The 15,795-nt window shown below is 41.4% G+C and overlaps 3 protein-coding genes across 4 annotated transcripts; all 3 read right to left on the reverse strand.

The window, feature by feature from the left end:
* Positions 1–1,640: 1,640 nt before the first annotated feature.
* LOC128754707 (Fc receptor-like protein 3) lies at positions 1,641–6,158 on the reverse strand. Its single transcript, XM_053857513.1, has 12 exons — positions 6,079–6,158; positions 5,990–6,016; positions 5,779–5,905; positions 5,530–5,705; positions 4,167–4,339; positions 3,972–4,101; positions 3,622–3,894; positions 3,253–3,558; positions 3,076–3,177; positions 2,984–3,008; positions 1,852–1,954; positions 1,641–1,785 (listed from the first exon to the last, which is right to left on the reverse strand). The coding sequence occupies exons 1-12, from the start codon at positions 6,107–6,109 to the stop codon at positions 1,687–1,689; spliced, it is 1,572 nt and encodes a 523-aa protein (XP_053713488.1). The 5' UTR covers positions 6,110–6,158; the 3' UTR covers positions 1,641–1,686.
* Positions 6,159–6,342: 184 nt separating this feature from the next.
* On the reverse strand, positions 6,343–9,187 carry LOC128754792 (Fc receptor-like protein 5). Its single transcript, XM_053857674.1, has 9 exons — positions 9,154–9,187; positions 9,058–9,084; positions 8,141–8,416; positions 7,778–8,074; positions 7,432–7,704; positions 7,042–7,362; positions 6,709–6,856; positions 6,560–6,641; positions 6,343–6,461 (listed from the first exon to the last, which is right to left on the reverse strand). The coding sequence occupies exons 3-9, from the start codon at positions 8,373–8,375 to the stop codon at positions 6,441–6,443; spliced, it is 1,377 nt and encodes a 458-aa protein (XP_053713649.1). The 5' UTR covers positions 8,376–8,416; positions 9,058–9,084; positions 9,154–9,187; the 3' UTR covers positions 6,343–6,440.
* LOC128754791 (transmembrane channel-like protein 7) lies at positions 9,001–15,752 on the reverse strand. Of its 2 annotated transcripts, XM_053857672.1 has the most exons (16): positions 15,063–15,752; positions 14,781–14,988; positions 13,835–13,965; positions 13,634–13,768; positions 13,517–13,569; positions 13,299–13,438; positions 13,071–13,218; positions 12,555–12,728; positions 12,346–12,494; positions 12,218–12,284; positions 12,051–12,148; positions 11,786–11,972; positions 10,841–10,989; positions 10,630–10,773; positions 10,481–10,559; positions 9,002–9,630 (listed from the first exon to the last, which is right to left on the reverse strand). In XM_053857672.1, the coding sequence occupies exons 1-16, from the start codon at positions 15,100–15,102 to the stop codon at positions 9,487–9,489; spliced, it is 2,046 nt and encodes a 681-aa protein (XP_053713647.1). In that variant the 5' UTR covers positions 15,103–15,752; the 3' UTR covers positions 9,002–9,486. The 2 variants fall into 2 exon arrangements, with proteins under 2 accessions (XP_053713648.1, XP_053713647.1); XM_053857673.1 differs by lacking the exons at positions 10,481–10,559; positions 10,630–10,773; positions 10,841–10,989 and having other exon boundaries at positions 9,001–9,630.
* Positions 15,753–15,795: the final 43 nt, after the last annotated feature.

Genomic DNA, 15,795 nt, shown 5'->3' on the forward strand with positions numbered 1-15,795 from the left:
TCTTCATCTTCCGTACTTCCTTCCTCACTTATCTGATCCCATTTGACTTCCTACTTCCCTACCTTATTCTCCCCACTGTTACCCAACTCCATTCCATCTGCTCCTTCTTTTCTATAGTCTTCTTCTTCCCTTCCTTCTTTTTGTGCTTCTTTAGCTTTGGTGTGATCCATTTTTGACTTCCATCCATTCCTCTCTTTTCCACTCCGCCCCTTTGTTCTGGGTCTTTGGTCACATTCCTCCATCTCACACTTGATTCCATTCTTGTCACGCTGTGGAGGTTCTTCTCGTTTCATGGTTGTTTGCTGGTTGACGTCCTCTACTTTTCTCCAAGGACTGCACTCTCATCAGTTCTGTGTTGTTTTTCCTCATATGTTCTTCATCTCATTGTACTCTCCACACAATGTTTTTTCAGATAACCCTTCTCTCCACATAGAAGCTCAGGGCAGTTCCAGTACACATGGCCAGGTTTGATGCAGCAGCGACACCCCTGAACCTGTTTGTCGAATGTATTCCGGTCCTGTGCGGGTATCAAACCTTCTGGAATATGGGAGGACACAGTTTCATCATTAAAAGTTTGAGGTATCGTGTCCCATCTTTGATGTCTGTGCCTGGCCATAACCTCCTCTTAATGGGGGAGAGAGGCACTACACACCAGGCTTTCAGCTTGTCCAGTGTTACTTCATCAGGAAGGTCATCTGCCATTGACATGAGTAACCACCATGTCTCTTGAAATCAGGTCCTATGCACATAAAGCCTTCTTTGATTTGTTCCACTACTTCCTGAGTTTTCATTGTTAATTCAAACTTATTAATTCTCACGATGCTCATTGATGCAATTTTTCCACACTGCTTAGTTACCTCTTTTAGAATGTCCATTGCTTCAGTTTTGTCCTCCATTTGCAACTGCGCGGTTACGTTTTCATGATTGTGGAGTGAGGCAAAAAAAAGCACTCACCTATTCCACAAAGAAAAATAATGTCCAGAAAATAAAGATATTCCACCTCATGTCTGCTTTGAGTGATTTATTTAGCCTGAGAAAAAGGCTTGTTTGCTCTCTTTCGCACATTCAAACTCTGGCGTCCTTGGACCATGTGAACATCAACAAAAGTGAAGAAATTGATTAAAATGGAAAAGTCAATTTTTGGTTAATTTCTACTATGTTCTACTATGAAGTTTATTGTGATTTTTGTGCCATGTGAAATAACAACACTCCATACATGCCAGCCAGTCACGACTCATTGTTCCCAGCCCACGGGGAAGAACGGACATAAACTTTGCAAACAATTCGATGACAAACATCGTATTTTGTGGAAATAAATGTTAGGTATGTGGTAGAAAGTGGCATCAACCTTCATTTCAATTTTCTCTGGCTCATTTAAACATTGAACAAAAAAGCTATTGTATCTGTCGGATGTGACATCGTCCCGCTGCAGGTATCCAAGTGAAGCGAAAAACAACTAATATATAATCAGCATAGATTCAACTCCAGACTTAGCTGCCAGCAATGTAATTACATTTCACCCATGGTGAAGGTGATATGTATATTTATTGTTTTTATCACAATAATAACAAACAAGATTAAAAAAGAACACAGGAAACTACTCAGGTTTCCGTAGATGTGTCTTCCCCAGTTTAATGCACACAAGGTCACGTGATAATAACTTTACCTGCTGTTGACTCATCAGACCTAAACTGAGCAATTTTTTTCATCTGATATCGCCTCCTCAAAGTCAACAGCTCTGGCTGCCGTTACAACAGCAGTATCCTCACAGTAGCCAGGCACATCCTGCAACACAACATTACAATTCTGACAACACTCTGTGGAGGACAGATAAAGAATGGATAAACTTACCAGCTCATCTTCACACGCAGGCCCCATCCTCTCTGACTCCAGACCCCAGCGGACATATGACAGCAGAATGATAGAACCTCTTGGTTTAATCACGCTGCTCGCACTACAAAACAACATTTCCTCTTTACTTTTTACAACATTGAGCTTTTGTCACACATCCTTCAGAAATAATTATAATTTGAATATGAGCTAATGTATCAATTTTATCAGTTCATGTTGATTCGCTAAGCTATTTTTCACGTGTACCTAATGTGTTTTTTTAATGGAAGTAAATTTATTCTTCCATCATTAATTTCTTAAAAAATCTTTGCTCAAATATATCCCTTTAGCGTTAGTTTTAAATATTTTAAATCATTTGTACCATTGAAAATATTTGTTTATTAATAATACTAAATATTTTAGTCAATTTTCATATTGAACTGATCCATTCCCCTGCTTTCCTGAAGAAAAATATGTTGTATTTTCTGCTCAATAAAATATTTCTGTGAATTGAGATGCAACATTTAGTCTCCTTTTCCTGCAAACATTCAATTCTTCCTTTTGATATTTTGTCTCTTTTGCTAATAATTAGGACTGTCAATAGATGAAAAAAATAATATCAATTAATCACACTAGAGTTGAGTTGACTCATGATTTCTGAGAAATTACTCTCACATTCTGTATCGGTTCTCAGTGTAGCACAAAAGAAAATTAATGGCCGCAGTAGTGAACATTTTTAGATTAAAATTTTTTATCTATTGACAGCTCTACTAATAATTTATGTTGCCAACCACAACTGTTTGTCAAAAAAAATACTCCTTGCAATGGCGACACAAATACAAATCTTTGAAACAACAAGTTCACTGCAACATAACTGGTCTGAGCTTGCCTTGATCTTCATCCAACATTTACACAAATTTCTGAATCTACTACATCAAACCTGTCTTTATATTTCTTCCAATAGAATAACAGAAAGTGAATAAAAAGTGGCACAAGAGTGACCCAATACAATTGAAATAGTGGTTTGTCATTCATCCAAATTGTACGGGGAAAAACACATTTGTGCCTCTATTGTCCGGTCTCTCCACCTTTGAACCAAGAACCCTTTCATCTTCCTTCTCTGCGCTGTTTTATGATTGTTTATTTCACTCACTTGTTCTTGTTCTCTTTCTTCCTCCCTGAAAGAAAACGAAAACTTACCTTAAATAAGAAAAGACAAACATTTTAAGGAGCTTCTGTACTCACGGAATGCAACTCCAACTGAACAGCAGATGACGACCATCAACACCACAACAGCGAATGATCCAAACACTACTGCCATGACTGATGTAGGAAGGCGATTCAGAGCTTGTTGGAAGTAAAAGTTGACTAAGATTTAACATATTTATTTGCACCATATATGATGTAATTTGTCTCCGATACCGTCTTTGTTTATAGGAATCCTCCTGCTGCTGAAGGTCGTGCTGTTGTCAAAGATGTCTGACACTTCACAGTGGTACACGCCGGCGCTTTTGCTATTGACTGACAGAAGCAACACAGATCTTTCTGGAGGCTGGTGGACCATCTGGTAAAAGGCTCCACTCTCAGGCAGGCGGGTGCTGTTGAGGAACCACCGGTAGCGTGGCTGAGAACCCTTTGCTGCTTTGCAGTAGAGTCTGAGACCAATAACAACGTAATTCTCCCCAGTGTCAGTGTCATAATGAAGCGTCACTGGTCCACTGGCAGCCACTGGAGCATGAGAAAAGGTGCAATGAGGAGCAGCTCCAGTGACTGACTGACTCAAACACTTACCCACTTCTATAGGCAATAACAAACTGGAAGCAACTTGAGCTCCATTGTCAGCCTGGCACCGGAACCATCCAAGGTGTCGGTCCAGCACCACAGGAATCCTGAATGTGGCTTTCATGTCATCCACAGTGTCACTTGAAATAAGATGAGTCTCTTTCAAAAGCCGAAACGTGATGGGTGGCGTTCCTCGTAATGCCTGGCAGTTGACCAGAGCAGAGTAGTTTTGTGTTGCTTCCTTCATAACAGTGAAGGAGATTTTCACATCGGACACCAACTCTGAAAGAAACAGTTGGAAAGATCCAATTCTGAGAAGCTTCTTGGAACTAAAGTCAGCTATGAGATGAAGAACCAACCCTTGACTGTGATTAAGACGTCAGAGCTGTTGGCGGTGAAGACTTGGGATGTGTTGAACTGGTTTGTCGCAACACACATGTAGGAGCCGCTGTTGTTTCTGCTGGTTCTGAAAGCATCCATGACATTGTGCTGTGGCCAAACCCACAAAGTGTTTGGCTACATTCAAACTCAGACACCACCGACCTGTTGATCACAAGATGGTCTGGATGGTCCGGGAGCGAAGACAGAGGGAGCAGTTGACCATTCAGCAGCCACTTGTAGGAGACATAGCTTCCAGCCGTGATCGAACAACTAAGTTTTAATGACTGTCCCTCTAGAAACTCGGTTGGACCCGAGAGGACGTGAACCGTTGCACTCTTAACTGGTTCTGCAGGAGAGAGAAACATACAGGATGAGATCCAGGCCATTCTAGTAATTATAGACTCTTATTGCCTGGAGTAATATAGGGGACAATTGTAAGACTCCATTTGAGAAACACTTCTTTCCGTTGAAATTATTGTTGTAGTTTCCTGTTATCCCTGGATTGATTTTACATTGAAACTCTGATCCTCTAGAATGAGGGTCATCGACTCTAACTCTCAGGAGACAGTTCATGAAACGCACAGCTATAGTCAAAAAACGAATCTGCCACCATTTGGAGAAGTTTGGTACTGTTGGATCCAACCAGGACAGCCACATGCAAGACTGGTGGTTGCTTTACAGAAAAAAACGTTTTTGCCAGAAGCCAACGCTACGTATGAAAAACAAAATTGTAAATACAATTTCAAGTGGCTGATTTCCTGATGTCTGTTATTAATGGCCGTCAAGTAAGAAGAAAGAAGTCCCACAATATGCAACACTTATAACAGCTGACATTATTTCAGCTGAACATTTGAGTCAATACCTGGTCACTGATACAATTTATTTTTGGCCCCCTCAAAGATTAACCTCTGATCTGAGTTTGAATACAACTTGCTAATACTTAAAATATGTTCATTTATTTATTAATCATTATTATCACTATCGTTATGATTATTATTACTATACACAACATAATTTCACTATTTTAAACAACACGTTCGCACACAAGTTCCCCTCACCTGGTGGTTCTCTCAACTACAGTGGTCTCAGGAGGCCATGAGGCAAATTTCACTGCACCAAGATATTATTAGAAGTTCTCCTTTACCCTTAAGTTTATAAACTACAGTTCTTTATTGGCACAAATGGAGTCTGCACAAACTATATTCCTGTCCCTGAGGAATTCTCTAAGTGGACTTCATCTATTGGTTCAAGCAAGCATCCCAGCACAGATCCAAATATTTGATTTATCTTCTGGTCAGTTGTAGAAAGTATGTTGCAGATATCTGTATTGCTTCCTTTATATTTTGAAGTCCACAGGACAGACAGACAATTAAGTCAGCAAACCACCTCAAGCTTTAACTTAACTTGAACTCTCCAATTAACCCTCTGGAATGGCTTTACATTCTGCCTGCTCAGTCTCAGTCAAGTCAAACTTCCCCACTACATTTTCCATCCTTATTTCAGTTCTATCTGATGAAAAGCATGAAATCCACTCACCAATGACTCTCAGACGGTGTGTGTTGCTAACAGTTTGCTGAAATGTAGAATTGTTCTGCGCTTTGGCGACACACTCCAAGCTTCCATCATGATGCCACCTGATGACCATTGCGATCTCTGCAGCCTCTCCGTTCAGAGAGCTGAACTCACCCAGCAACTTCGAACGATCCCCTGTCCTGCACAGGTATAACCCCTTAACACAGCCAGTTAAGACAACCATCCACCCAATGACAGAGAAGGCATGCTAACTTAAACAGCTGGAAGAGAACAGATTCATTTTTCGGGTAGACCGGGAGTTCACAGTGGACGATGACCACACTGTTCAACATAGCCTCGGTGGGAGCAACCAGCAGTGGGCGTCCAATAAACGACAGATCTATGATGGTAAAAATACAATTGTATTTATAGTATTTATTACAGAAATCAAAGCTGAGCCCACAGAAGTAAACACAAGACTTACAGCTCTCCTTGATCAAGCAGCACAGTCCTGAAAGGCAAAACAAGAGTTTTAGAACATTCAGTGTTTCACTTAAGTGAAGTGTCACTTACCCAGCACCGAGACAAAATGAACCTGAAACATCTTTGGATGATTTGTGTGTGTGAGAGAGAGAGTGTGTGAAACGCTGGAGATGGTTTCTTCAGTTAGAAACCAAAAACATATTTGCCTTCGCACAATTCAAAACACATGCACCCAGCTGTTGTCTACTGATAACAAGGAGCTACACCCCTGTATCACGACAAGACACGATCACAAGTTAAGAAAAAAAACAGTCAGCATTTTTACGTGAAGGTTTATTCAAGAAAGAAAATACACACACAAATACAGTTCTACTAAATCAAGACTCCTCCAAGAGTGAACATGAATTGTAGGCTAGAGCTCCAGAATGTTGCACAAAGTTGGACGTCGTTCCTCACAATGTGATCTCGGAGCCCTGAAATAAAAAAAAAAGATGAGACCGTTCCTTTAGCTATGATCACACTTTTTCTGCACAGCAAGTATGCAAGACTACAGTGATGCCCTTCCATGTACCTGATGGTTGACATCTCTCTCTGAAAAGAAGGAGTCAGACCGGAACCTGGTTGCAGACAAGGGATGTGCAAAGGAACTGCGACTGCAAAATAAAGTCAACATCAGTTGCAAGCTTATGACAAAAATACATACCTACAATTCAGGCTTACCGTGTTGCTGCATAGTATCCATAGTTCGAGGACGCAAATTGTTTTTGCTCCAATATCCTGAATACACAGAAGACTCCCACCACCAAAAAGAGGAAGAGGAAGCCACAGAAAGCGATGGAGATGAAGTCTACTGCCGTGGTGATTCCACCTGCAAGAATGTGAGAGGATTTGTGTTACAGACAGTAGAGCCAAGGGAGGTGAAGGGCAGAGTGCAGGCAGGGTGGAATGGATGGAGATAACCGAGGGTAGGAAGCTGGTCATAATGTTGTGGCAAGCTGCTGGAGGGGGAAATCGATAATTAATAAGAGGATTTAAACAAAAATACATTTTTACCGGGTACACGGACAAGGACAGGAGGACTTTCCAGCCACACACCAGACTCGTCATAGCGGTCCCTGGCCTTGCAGCGGTAATACGCAGTCTCCTGTGGTCCAACTTTGGCCAGGACTAAGGTGCGTCTGTGGTCAGTCAGGACAAAGTGAGGTGGGGAGGCGAGGTGGTGATGCTCAAAAGTCAGCAATGAGTCATTCATCATCCAGGAGATGAGGGGAAAGCTTCCTCTACTGAGCAGACACTTCAGTCGGGCAGCAGCCAGTTTGGAATCTGCTCCGTAGAGATACTCAACTTCCACCTTTATGGTGCCTCCGACGGGAACTGGACAGTCAGAGAGGAGAAGTGACGAGTGATGATGCTTTATAACAAAGAAAGTTTAATTGTCCTTACCTACTTCCAGCGAAACAGGCTCACTTGTCAGGTCTTGCGCCTCAGTTTTCACCCGACAGCGGCCCAAGCCCATGTCCAGGCCTGGTTCCGCAGTGATGCTGAACCAGACAGCACGAGAATCGGCTGATGTGACGGACTGCACCTCCTCATCATCGATTAAGAGAGAGAAGTTGGCAGGTGGACTCCCCCTGGATGCCCGACAGCTAACGTTCCCACGATAACCAGGACCATTTTTGTAGATGAAAAAGGAGATTGTTGGCTCCACAAAATACACTGTTAGGGACACAAGATGAGGAGGGACCTTTTAAGAAATGCTACAGGGTGGAGATTCTTCTCTGTGACCAACCTCTGACGCCCACCACAATCTCTGTGCTGCTGGAGAATCTCCTGGTGTTTTGCACTTGAGACCAGGCTATGCAGTAATAACTCCCAGCATGCTCAGCTGTCGCATTGCTCACCACCAGCTTGTTGCCGGTGATATTCAGTAGAGGCGAGGTTGTGGATGTGACTTCTGTCCGGTTGAAAAACCATGTGAAATAAAGATGTGTGCCTTTCATGACGCCACAACTCAAGACAAAGCGAAACCCTTCGAAGACCACCAGGGGGGATGGTTCAGTGGTCACAACTGTTTCTGATGGGGGAACTGGAAGCAATAAAATCAGACATTTATTCCTTCAACAAATTTGAACCACGAGGCTCTCGTACTCACTGACTACTCTCAGCCTCAGGCTGTTGCTGACTTCTGCGCGTCCTCTGGACTTCACCTTACATTGGTACCAACCCTCTGATGCTTCAGTGACCCTAAATGAGAAGGACCATGGAGGATGCCCGCTGTGCTGGATCCCTTGGGCGGGGTCCCCATTTTTCAGCAGATGGTAAGTCACAGGCTGTGAGAGGTTAGATGAAACACATCGAAATGACACCCTGGAGCCAATATAGGCCATGTCTGGACCGCTGAGTGCTGGCTTCAGTGAGGTGGACACACCTGAATAATGAGAGGACAAATGAGGCCTTTCCTTTCTGTATAAAGAAGGATCATTTTTCTGATTGTGGAATTCAACTTCGCTTGTAACTTCTTGTTCAGGTGTAGAATTGTTCGGCCATTCGATTGTAGAGAGCACATTTTTAAAGAAAACACATCCCATGTATCTAAAGCAGCTTATCTCCAGGGCACCTCCAACCTAAGGACATTGCCAAATTGTGTCTACGAAGCCCACAAAGTAGTAGGCAATGGACGACATCCCTGCAAATCACCAAATGAAGTGCTGTCCATATTTCTTCTTCCAGAAGCTGTGGGCGGGTCTGAGGAGCGCCCAGAGCCAGAAGTCTGTTTTTCATGTGTGAACCAGTAAACAGTTAAAAAATATACAGGAATAAGTTTCTCAAACGTACAGAACTTTATACACTTAAAATTGATTAAATTTTATATGCCTGAAGCTCATTTTCATTTTCAAGAAGCGTTTGTGAGACCTTGCATCAAAAAGTAGGTCTCAATATTTTAAATATTACCCTTTATTAATGGACTAATAAGCACTTAAATCTGTTAAAGTAATGCTGTGTAAAAAGTGTCTGTGAGAGGTGTTGTGTTGAATGTATTTTAAGAAAACTTAACTTTAAAAAACTTACATATTCCAATGAGGAAATTAGCCAATGCTGCAAAAAAAGAACAAATAAATCAGTCAAATGACACATGTTTGAGCTCAACTGAAACTATTGACTCACCCAAAATTGGCAACAAATAGAGAACAATATTCTTCATAACTGCAGTCTATGTGTATTACTGACATGAGCTATGAGCGTTTCTATGTGCGTATCATCTGTGGGTGTCACACGTGTGTTGCATCTAGATAACACATCGACATGTGTGTTTTGCTTTGATGCAGTGTGTCCAAAACAAAAAAACTTGATAGAGATAGAAATTAAAAACTAAGTTACTTGCAAGTATATCAATGAAAAGCCAACAAAATGTGTGTAAAAACACATTTATTTGGTTATATTTGAATGATATTCGAGCATTAAAGCCAAATTTAAAAAGCATCATGTTTATGTTTCCATTTAAAGTCGCTCTACAGACTGTAAAGTTTGGTCGAGGTTTGCATCTGAAATCTTGCTTTTCGATCTCTTCCTGGGTCTGGGCTTCTTTTCTTCTTTGAACGTTGTCATATTTTTGTTCACCAGGAAGCGCTTGTCTGAACTGCTCTGTAAGGAGAAGACAAAAACCGTCAAAGGCACTAACACATGAAATCAATTGATCACAGTCAGGATTTAATATTACAGAATGTCGATTAGCTATTCAGTATTCTCATGTACAGTCACCCAAATGTCGATCTTTCAAATCCGATTAGACGCCTAAGGCTGTCACAGAATTCCTCAAAATGCAATGAAAAAAAACCCAAAAAAAACGGATGTTATTCAATATAAAAAGACCAAGTGAAGTCCAAGTTTCAGACCCCAATTTCCTTGCTACTCATGCTGTCTTTGCTGTCGATTTTCTGCAACTGACTATCTCTACGAAAGAGGTTTTGTTATCACAAGATGCCTGTCTGTCTCTCAGCAAAATAAGTATATTTACAGGAAACATTGATCATAGCGCAAGGAACTGATGATCTCGTGCTCGTCTTCCGAATTATTATTTTTTTCACTCCTAATTTTGTACAATCAAGTTCTGAAACGCTACTGCCACCCACCGTCCTATTAAGTTCATTGCGTACAAATAAGCGGCATATCTGAAGCTTTTCTTGTAGTGTTTTTGCCTTGGTGAGTTCTGATTCTGTACAGTCATCAGTGATTAAGGAAACACTTCCGTCACTATTCCTCCTTCCTGTTCGTTCGTGTGCCCCGCTTTTTCAATTATTGTACTGACGTTAGAGGCTATATTTGATGATGTAGGAGGGGGGATCCAGAAGTATTGTGTTACACAAATAAGAATACAAGACGTGACCCTTGACCCAACATAGATACAAAAGTGACATCTTTCAGTTTGAAATATTTGTTTATCCTGTCAATATGTCATTTCTGTTTGTGCCCCTCTTCTGTAGTTCAGACTCACCGAAGCTAACACGTTTTTAAGACTCTCAATGGCTCTTCTGTTGTTTCTCCCCAGAGACACAAACCAGATCAAGATCATACTGAAAGATAAAAACAGGGAAATCAAATATATCGAGGAGCACGCCGCCCACCAGATGAGGTCGGTCTTACATCTCAATGAGCAGCAGCGGCAGAGCAAAGGCTTGTGAGCTGAAATAGTAAATAGCTGACTGAGCATGTGTGGGCAGACTGGTCACACACACATTGGCCACACTAAACAGAGTTTCTCCGGTTCTGAAAGGCCCACGTGCAGTGCTGGAAGAAAATGCATGTGATTACACCTGATGAAGCTTATTGGTGTGGAATTGATTTCAATTATTACGCGTTATTTGATTCTTGGAGGTGAAAGTTGAAGATCAGCGTGGTCGCAGCCATCAGGACCCCCAGCAACAGCATGAAGTGGAAGAGAACTGATGAGTTAGAGGCTCGGAACAGCCTCTTCTCAGCCACACAGCAGCGCAGGACTGTGAACTACACAGTATATACACAGGCGTTGTGATCACTTTGGTTGAGAAAAGAAGGCAATGGAGAGCTGTATAAAACTCCATTGGTTTAAGGGTGTTAGCCTCTAGAGTACAGACACAACAAAGTTGTTTCAGTATGTACCAATTTACCAAAGACAATTGTGGCTGCATATTGGTCAAGTCATATAGCAACCAGACTTCTTCTTTAGGACTGAAAGATAAAGGCTGTATACTGGCTTAAAGCTTCAAATGGTCTTAGCAATACGTTGTATAAAACAAGTCAAATAAATGAATTAATAAAATAATAAAATAATTCCAAAACAGACAATTACAAACTTGAGACAAATCACAAAAATAAAATAAATATAATTGCAAAAAAAGCCTATAAAAACAGACAAACAAAATTAAAAATTTAAATAAACAAAATAAAAAGAAATAAAAATGTGTCTGAGTCAGATACTAGAATTAAACGATTCAAATGAATATGTAAACTTTTCAGGCCATATCTACCATTTTCAGGAGAAAATCAGTACATGTCAGTATTGCTATTTGAATCCACGGATATTTTTGAATGACTATTCCAGATGCTTGAAAAGCTGTTAAAATAAACGTTTCACAATGATAGTGGTTTGGGGAAAAATGACCCTTACTCAAGAGGCTTTAAGTGCTTTTCTAGCCTCTTGTTTAAATTTTAAAGTTAACTATACAATTGTAGAAAATTGATTAAAAAATGATAAAGGGAATATAAAATAAAAAGCTTAGTTATACATTTATGTCATTATTATTATTAAGAAAAGAAGAACCTTTTTGACGTAGATGGTCAACATCAGGGTGAAGGTGCTGATGAGAGGCAGCAGAGGGCAGAAGTACACTCCCACCCAAGACACCGTCTGCGCATAAACCAGGTCCAGCACGTTGAAAGGAATCTCAAAATATTGCTCCCCCAACATCCGGGCCAGACAAGAAGAGGGGTACTTTTCAACCATCAACCTTTCAAACATAAGAATTACAAAAATAGCTTGTATCGTGTCAAAATAACCAGCTTTATGAGCAGACTCTTAAACCTACTTCTTGGGGAAGCTCAGGAGGAAGGCTTTGCAAACTGTGGTGAGGAAGCTGAAGACACAGAGTTTGTACATCTCCTGACCAAAATGGTCCTCCCTGTGCTATAGAACACATTTGTTTGAAAATCATTACACAAAATGAGCGTGAAAGCCAGTATTAACTTCACTTACTTGAGGGCTTCCAGTAATGACAAAGTATAAGTAGATCCCCAGAGATGTTAACTTTAACACGATGCTCCTGAAGCAAACATCCACTGAGTAAGTTTGTGTTTGTTTTTAAAGTCAACTTGACTTCCCACCTGACCAGAGTTACGTTGACCTGAGTCGTGAAAGAGTATTCTTCAAACGCAGCGATCTTCCGGAAGATAAGAGGCAGGATTAGGTTGACAGAGGTGATGGTGATGGGAGGCAGGTACTGGAATGGAAGTCTGACAAACCAGTACTGGTCCTGTTGGGGAATGAAAAGTTAGACACGTACGGAGCACAACGTTCAGCCATGAGGTCGTACCTCCAGTCCCTTTTTCTTCGATATTTCTATGGCTTTGTAGATTAAGTAGAAGGACCCAGCCAATAGTAACAGGACGATTATGTTGAGGAGGGACCTGAGGAAGTGGATACAAACACGGCGCCCAAGTGTCCTCTGACTGATGGAGAAATGGAAACTCTGCTCCAGCAGAAGAAGCTGGAAAGACAGTGGAACAGTGATTGCAATGAGTGAAAAGTCAAGTCCGAATGTACTGCTCCGTAATTTAAGTTGGAAATCTAATTCAAGAAGCCAAAGCCGTGGAAAGCGCCCTCCGTGAAGCCATCCATCTTGCTAGTAGTGGTCGTCATGAATTTGGGTTTCAAGATAATGAACTGGTCTATAGAGGAACCCTTGAAGTTTAACCCAAATATGTCAAACCGGGCTGCACTGAGGCCGTCAAAGTCAAGTGCAAACTAGTTGCAGAACTTACCTGGGTGAATGAACAAACCACTGAACAGCTTTGTTTAAATCTGAACCATCGGTTTATAATGCGTTCACCTTAAGTCCATTTCGAATGAAGCTGTGTTTTCGCTCGGCAGAGTCGGGCTCCTTGATGTTGAAGTCCCACCCGCAGAAGATCCTGAAGCTCACGTTCATTCTGTATTGACTTCCTAGAATCCAATTGTGCTTGTACCCGACAGCAGTTCTGTCAGAAGAAGGGTCGCAGAAGACATTTGAAGCCCATAGATATAAAATAGAAGTGCTCTGATGTTTTCCATCACAGACCTACGGACTGCCATGATCAGACTGATCAGAAGGATGCTGAGGATCCCAGCGACGTACAATTGTGGTGTGTTCACACAGGGTGAGTCCAGGGCGCCACGGGTGTAGTAGTCAAAGTAGAGCGGAGAGCGGGCCAGAAAGCCCTAATAAGAGGACTAGCTGTTACCATTTCCCTACTTAGATGAAAAGTATCATGTTAAAAATAAAGGATAAAAACTCACGGATCCCAAAAAGAAATCCAGAAAGGAGTCATTACTACCAAACACCAATGCTTCTGTGGAACCAGACACGGAAGTGTTTGTCAGCGGTGCTTTTTTTAAATGATCATTGACACCCACCACTGTTGTTGCTCCTGCCATAGTATACGGTCGGTCCCAAAATGAAGGTCCAAACAAGAGCACAGTTGAGCATGTTCAAGTAAACCAGATATCTGAGGAAAACAAAGTAGGCCTTCACGCCCACTCCGAACCTGCCTGGGAAACAACAGTCAGAGTGTGATGGACACAAAATGACAAGAGAAGTTCATCTAACTCTGTTACCTTCGATGGTATGAAGCATTTGCTGCCATGGCAACAGACTTTTTAGGACACCTCTCATTTGTGCCCATCTTCTCCTCCCCTTGCTGCTCTTCCAGGACTCCCAGGCGTCTATATTTTGGGTACGCCTGTCCCTGTTTGGACAGTAGAGGACGCGTATTAGACTCAATTTTTGATTTTTCAGCACCAGAAGTGTGATAATGGTTTTTAGTGAGACTAAGGAGGAGGTAGGGAGAAGCTGAAAATGTGCAAGTGAATGAGAGAATTGATGAAAAAAAAAAAGAGGTGCCAGGTAAAAGGAGTTGGGGACAACAAACACTGAGGATCATGTATAAAAGGAGGACTTGAAAAGGACCGGTATGACTGTGGTAGCGCATAATGCAAAAGAACACAGCTCAGCTTTATCTTCCGCACAACCAAAACGATATTTTTCACGCTCGATTTATTACTATAAATAGGATTCCAAAAATATTTACAGACATTTTACTATGACATTTAAAAAAAATCATTCAAGCAAAACACTGAACACAGCTCAAGCAGCAGACCAAATATATTTTCCAGGAAACAGGAAATTAGTCTTATCACAATGTGATAAGCATCTGTTCTGATAATTCTATGTTAATAGTTGTAAGAAAAACATTATCAGCAGTTTGTTTCAAAAGCGGAGAATTCTCCTCCATCACCACGTCACATCAGAGACACACAAATATCCACTTCTTAAATGAAATGGCCTTCCATCTGCATGACCTTAATCTTGAGTGTAATCTAGTTTTAAGCGCAGTTTAAAGTAGAATTATATGAATCTATGTATTGAACTTGGTGACTCTGAGTTTGACATCGGCACCTAGCCATTGCCGCGCACTCATGAATAAATAACAACTATAAGAGGTTACAGTCATTAGATGAAAAATTTATCTAAATAAAGGCTACTTCATCATTGTACAGCCACCTGATTTCTCTCTTTCGTTGAAGGCAGACGGGCAGATTCTTGAGGGGCTGCTGACTTGTCTTTTCTCTGGGTTGTCGGGATGAGTGCCCGTCGGGACCATCGTGCGACGACAGTTCTGATTGGCCAGCCTGGCTGCTGGGCAACAGATCGTAGATTTCTGTGTTATAGTAATCACATTCCGATGGCCAGGTGACTGGAGAGCCGTCATCTGTGGGAGGGAGAAAAGATGAGCTCGGCTGAAGTTCATTCTGTAAGATGATGAGAAAGTGAGAAACCTTTTACCTGAAAGAGCCTCAGACTTTTCAGGGACGCAGTCTTCCATTTGATCGAAAATACTACCTCGTCCGCCAAATGCGAGGTCTGCACTCACTCTGATAATCCAGATTAGGAGAAGGCAGTAGTAGCTGCCAAAATGAGAAATAAGAACCAAAAAAGGAAATCACATGACAGGATGCCGAAACCAGCAGTGTAAAGCTGAAACACAAGAAAAAAAAGATTATATTCAAGGAAGTAGAAAAAAATCAAATGGTTAGCGCATTGATGCTACACATGCTCTGATGTGAAGAACATATAATGGGCTCCATCAGTGATGGTTCCCCACAAATGGACTCGATAACATACTGAATAATGACCTCACTCCACAGGCATGACAATGAGGAGATTAGCAATGGCTCTCATTAACGGAGATGGATGATAAGTGGCTAACCCTCTTCAACCACAAGCACATCAGCGATCAGCCAGGAAACAACTCGGACTAAGTTCTTGTACTAAACATGTTTGGCATGATTTCTACATTTAAACAGAGCCAAGAGGGCGTGTCAGACCAGGTTACTATCATGTGCAATACTACTATGACATTTAAAAAAACTCATTCAAGCAAAATACTGAACACAGCTAAAGCAGCAGACCAAATATATTTTCCAGGAAACATATGCATATGATGAAGGGTACTTCATCGTATGCGATTGTGACCTCACAATCGCATACAATGAAGTTTATTTAGATCAGTTTTTCA

Source organism: Synchiropus splendidus, chromosome 2 (assembly GCF_027744825.2).
Source record: "Synchiropus splendidus isolate RoL2022-P1 chromosome 2, RoL_Sspl_1.0, whole genome shotgun sequence".
NCBI classification, from domain to species: Eukaryota; Metazoa; Chordata; class Actinopteri; order Syngnathiformes; family Callionymidae; genus Synchiropus; species Synchiropus splendidus.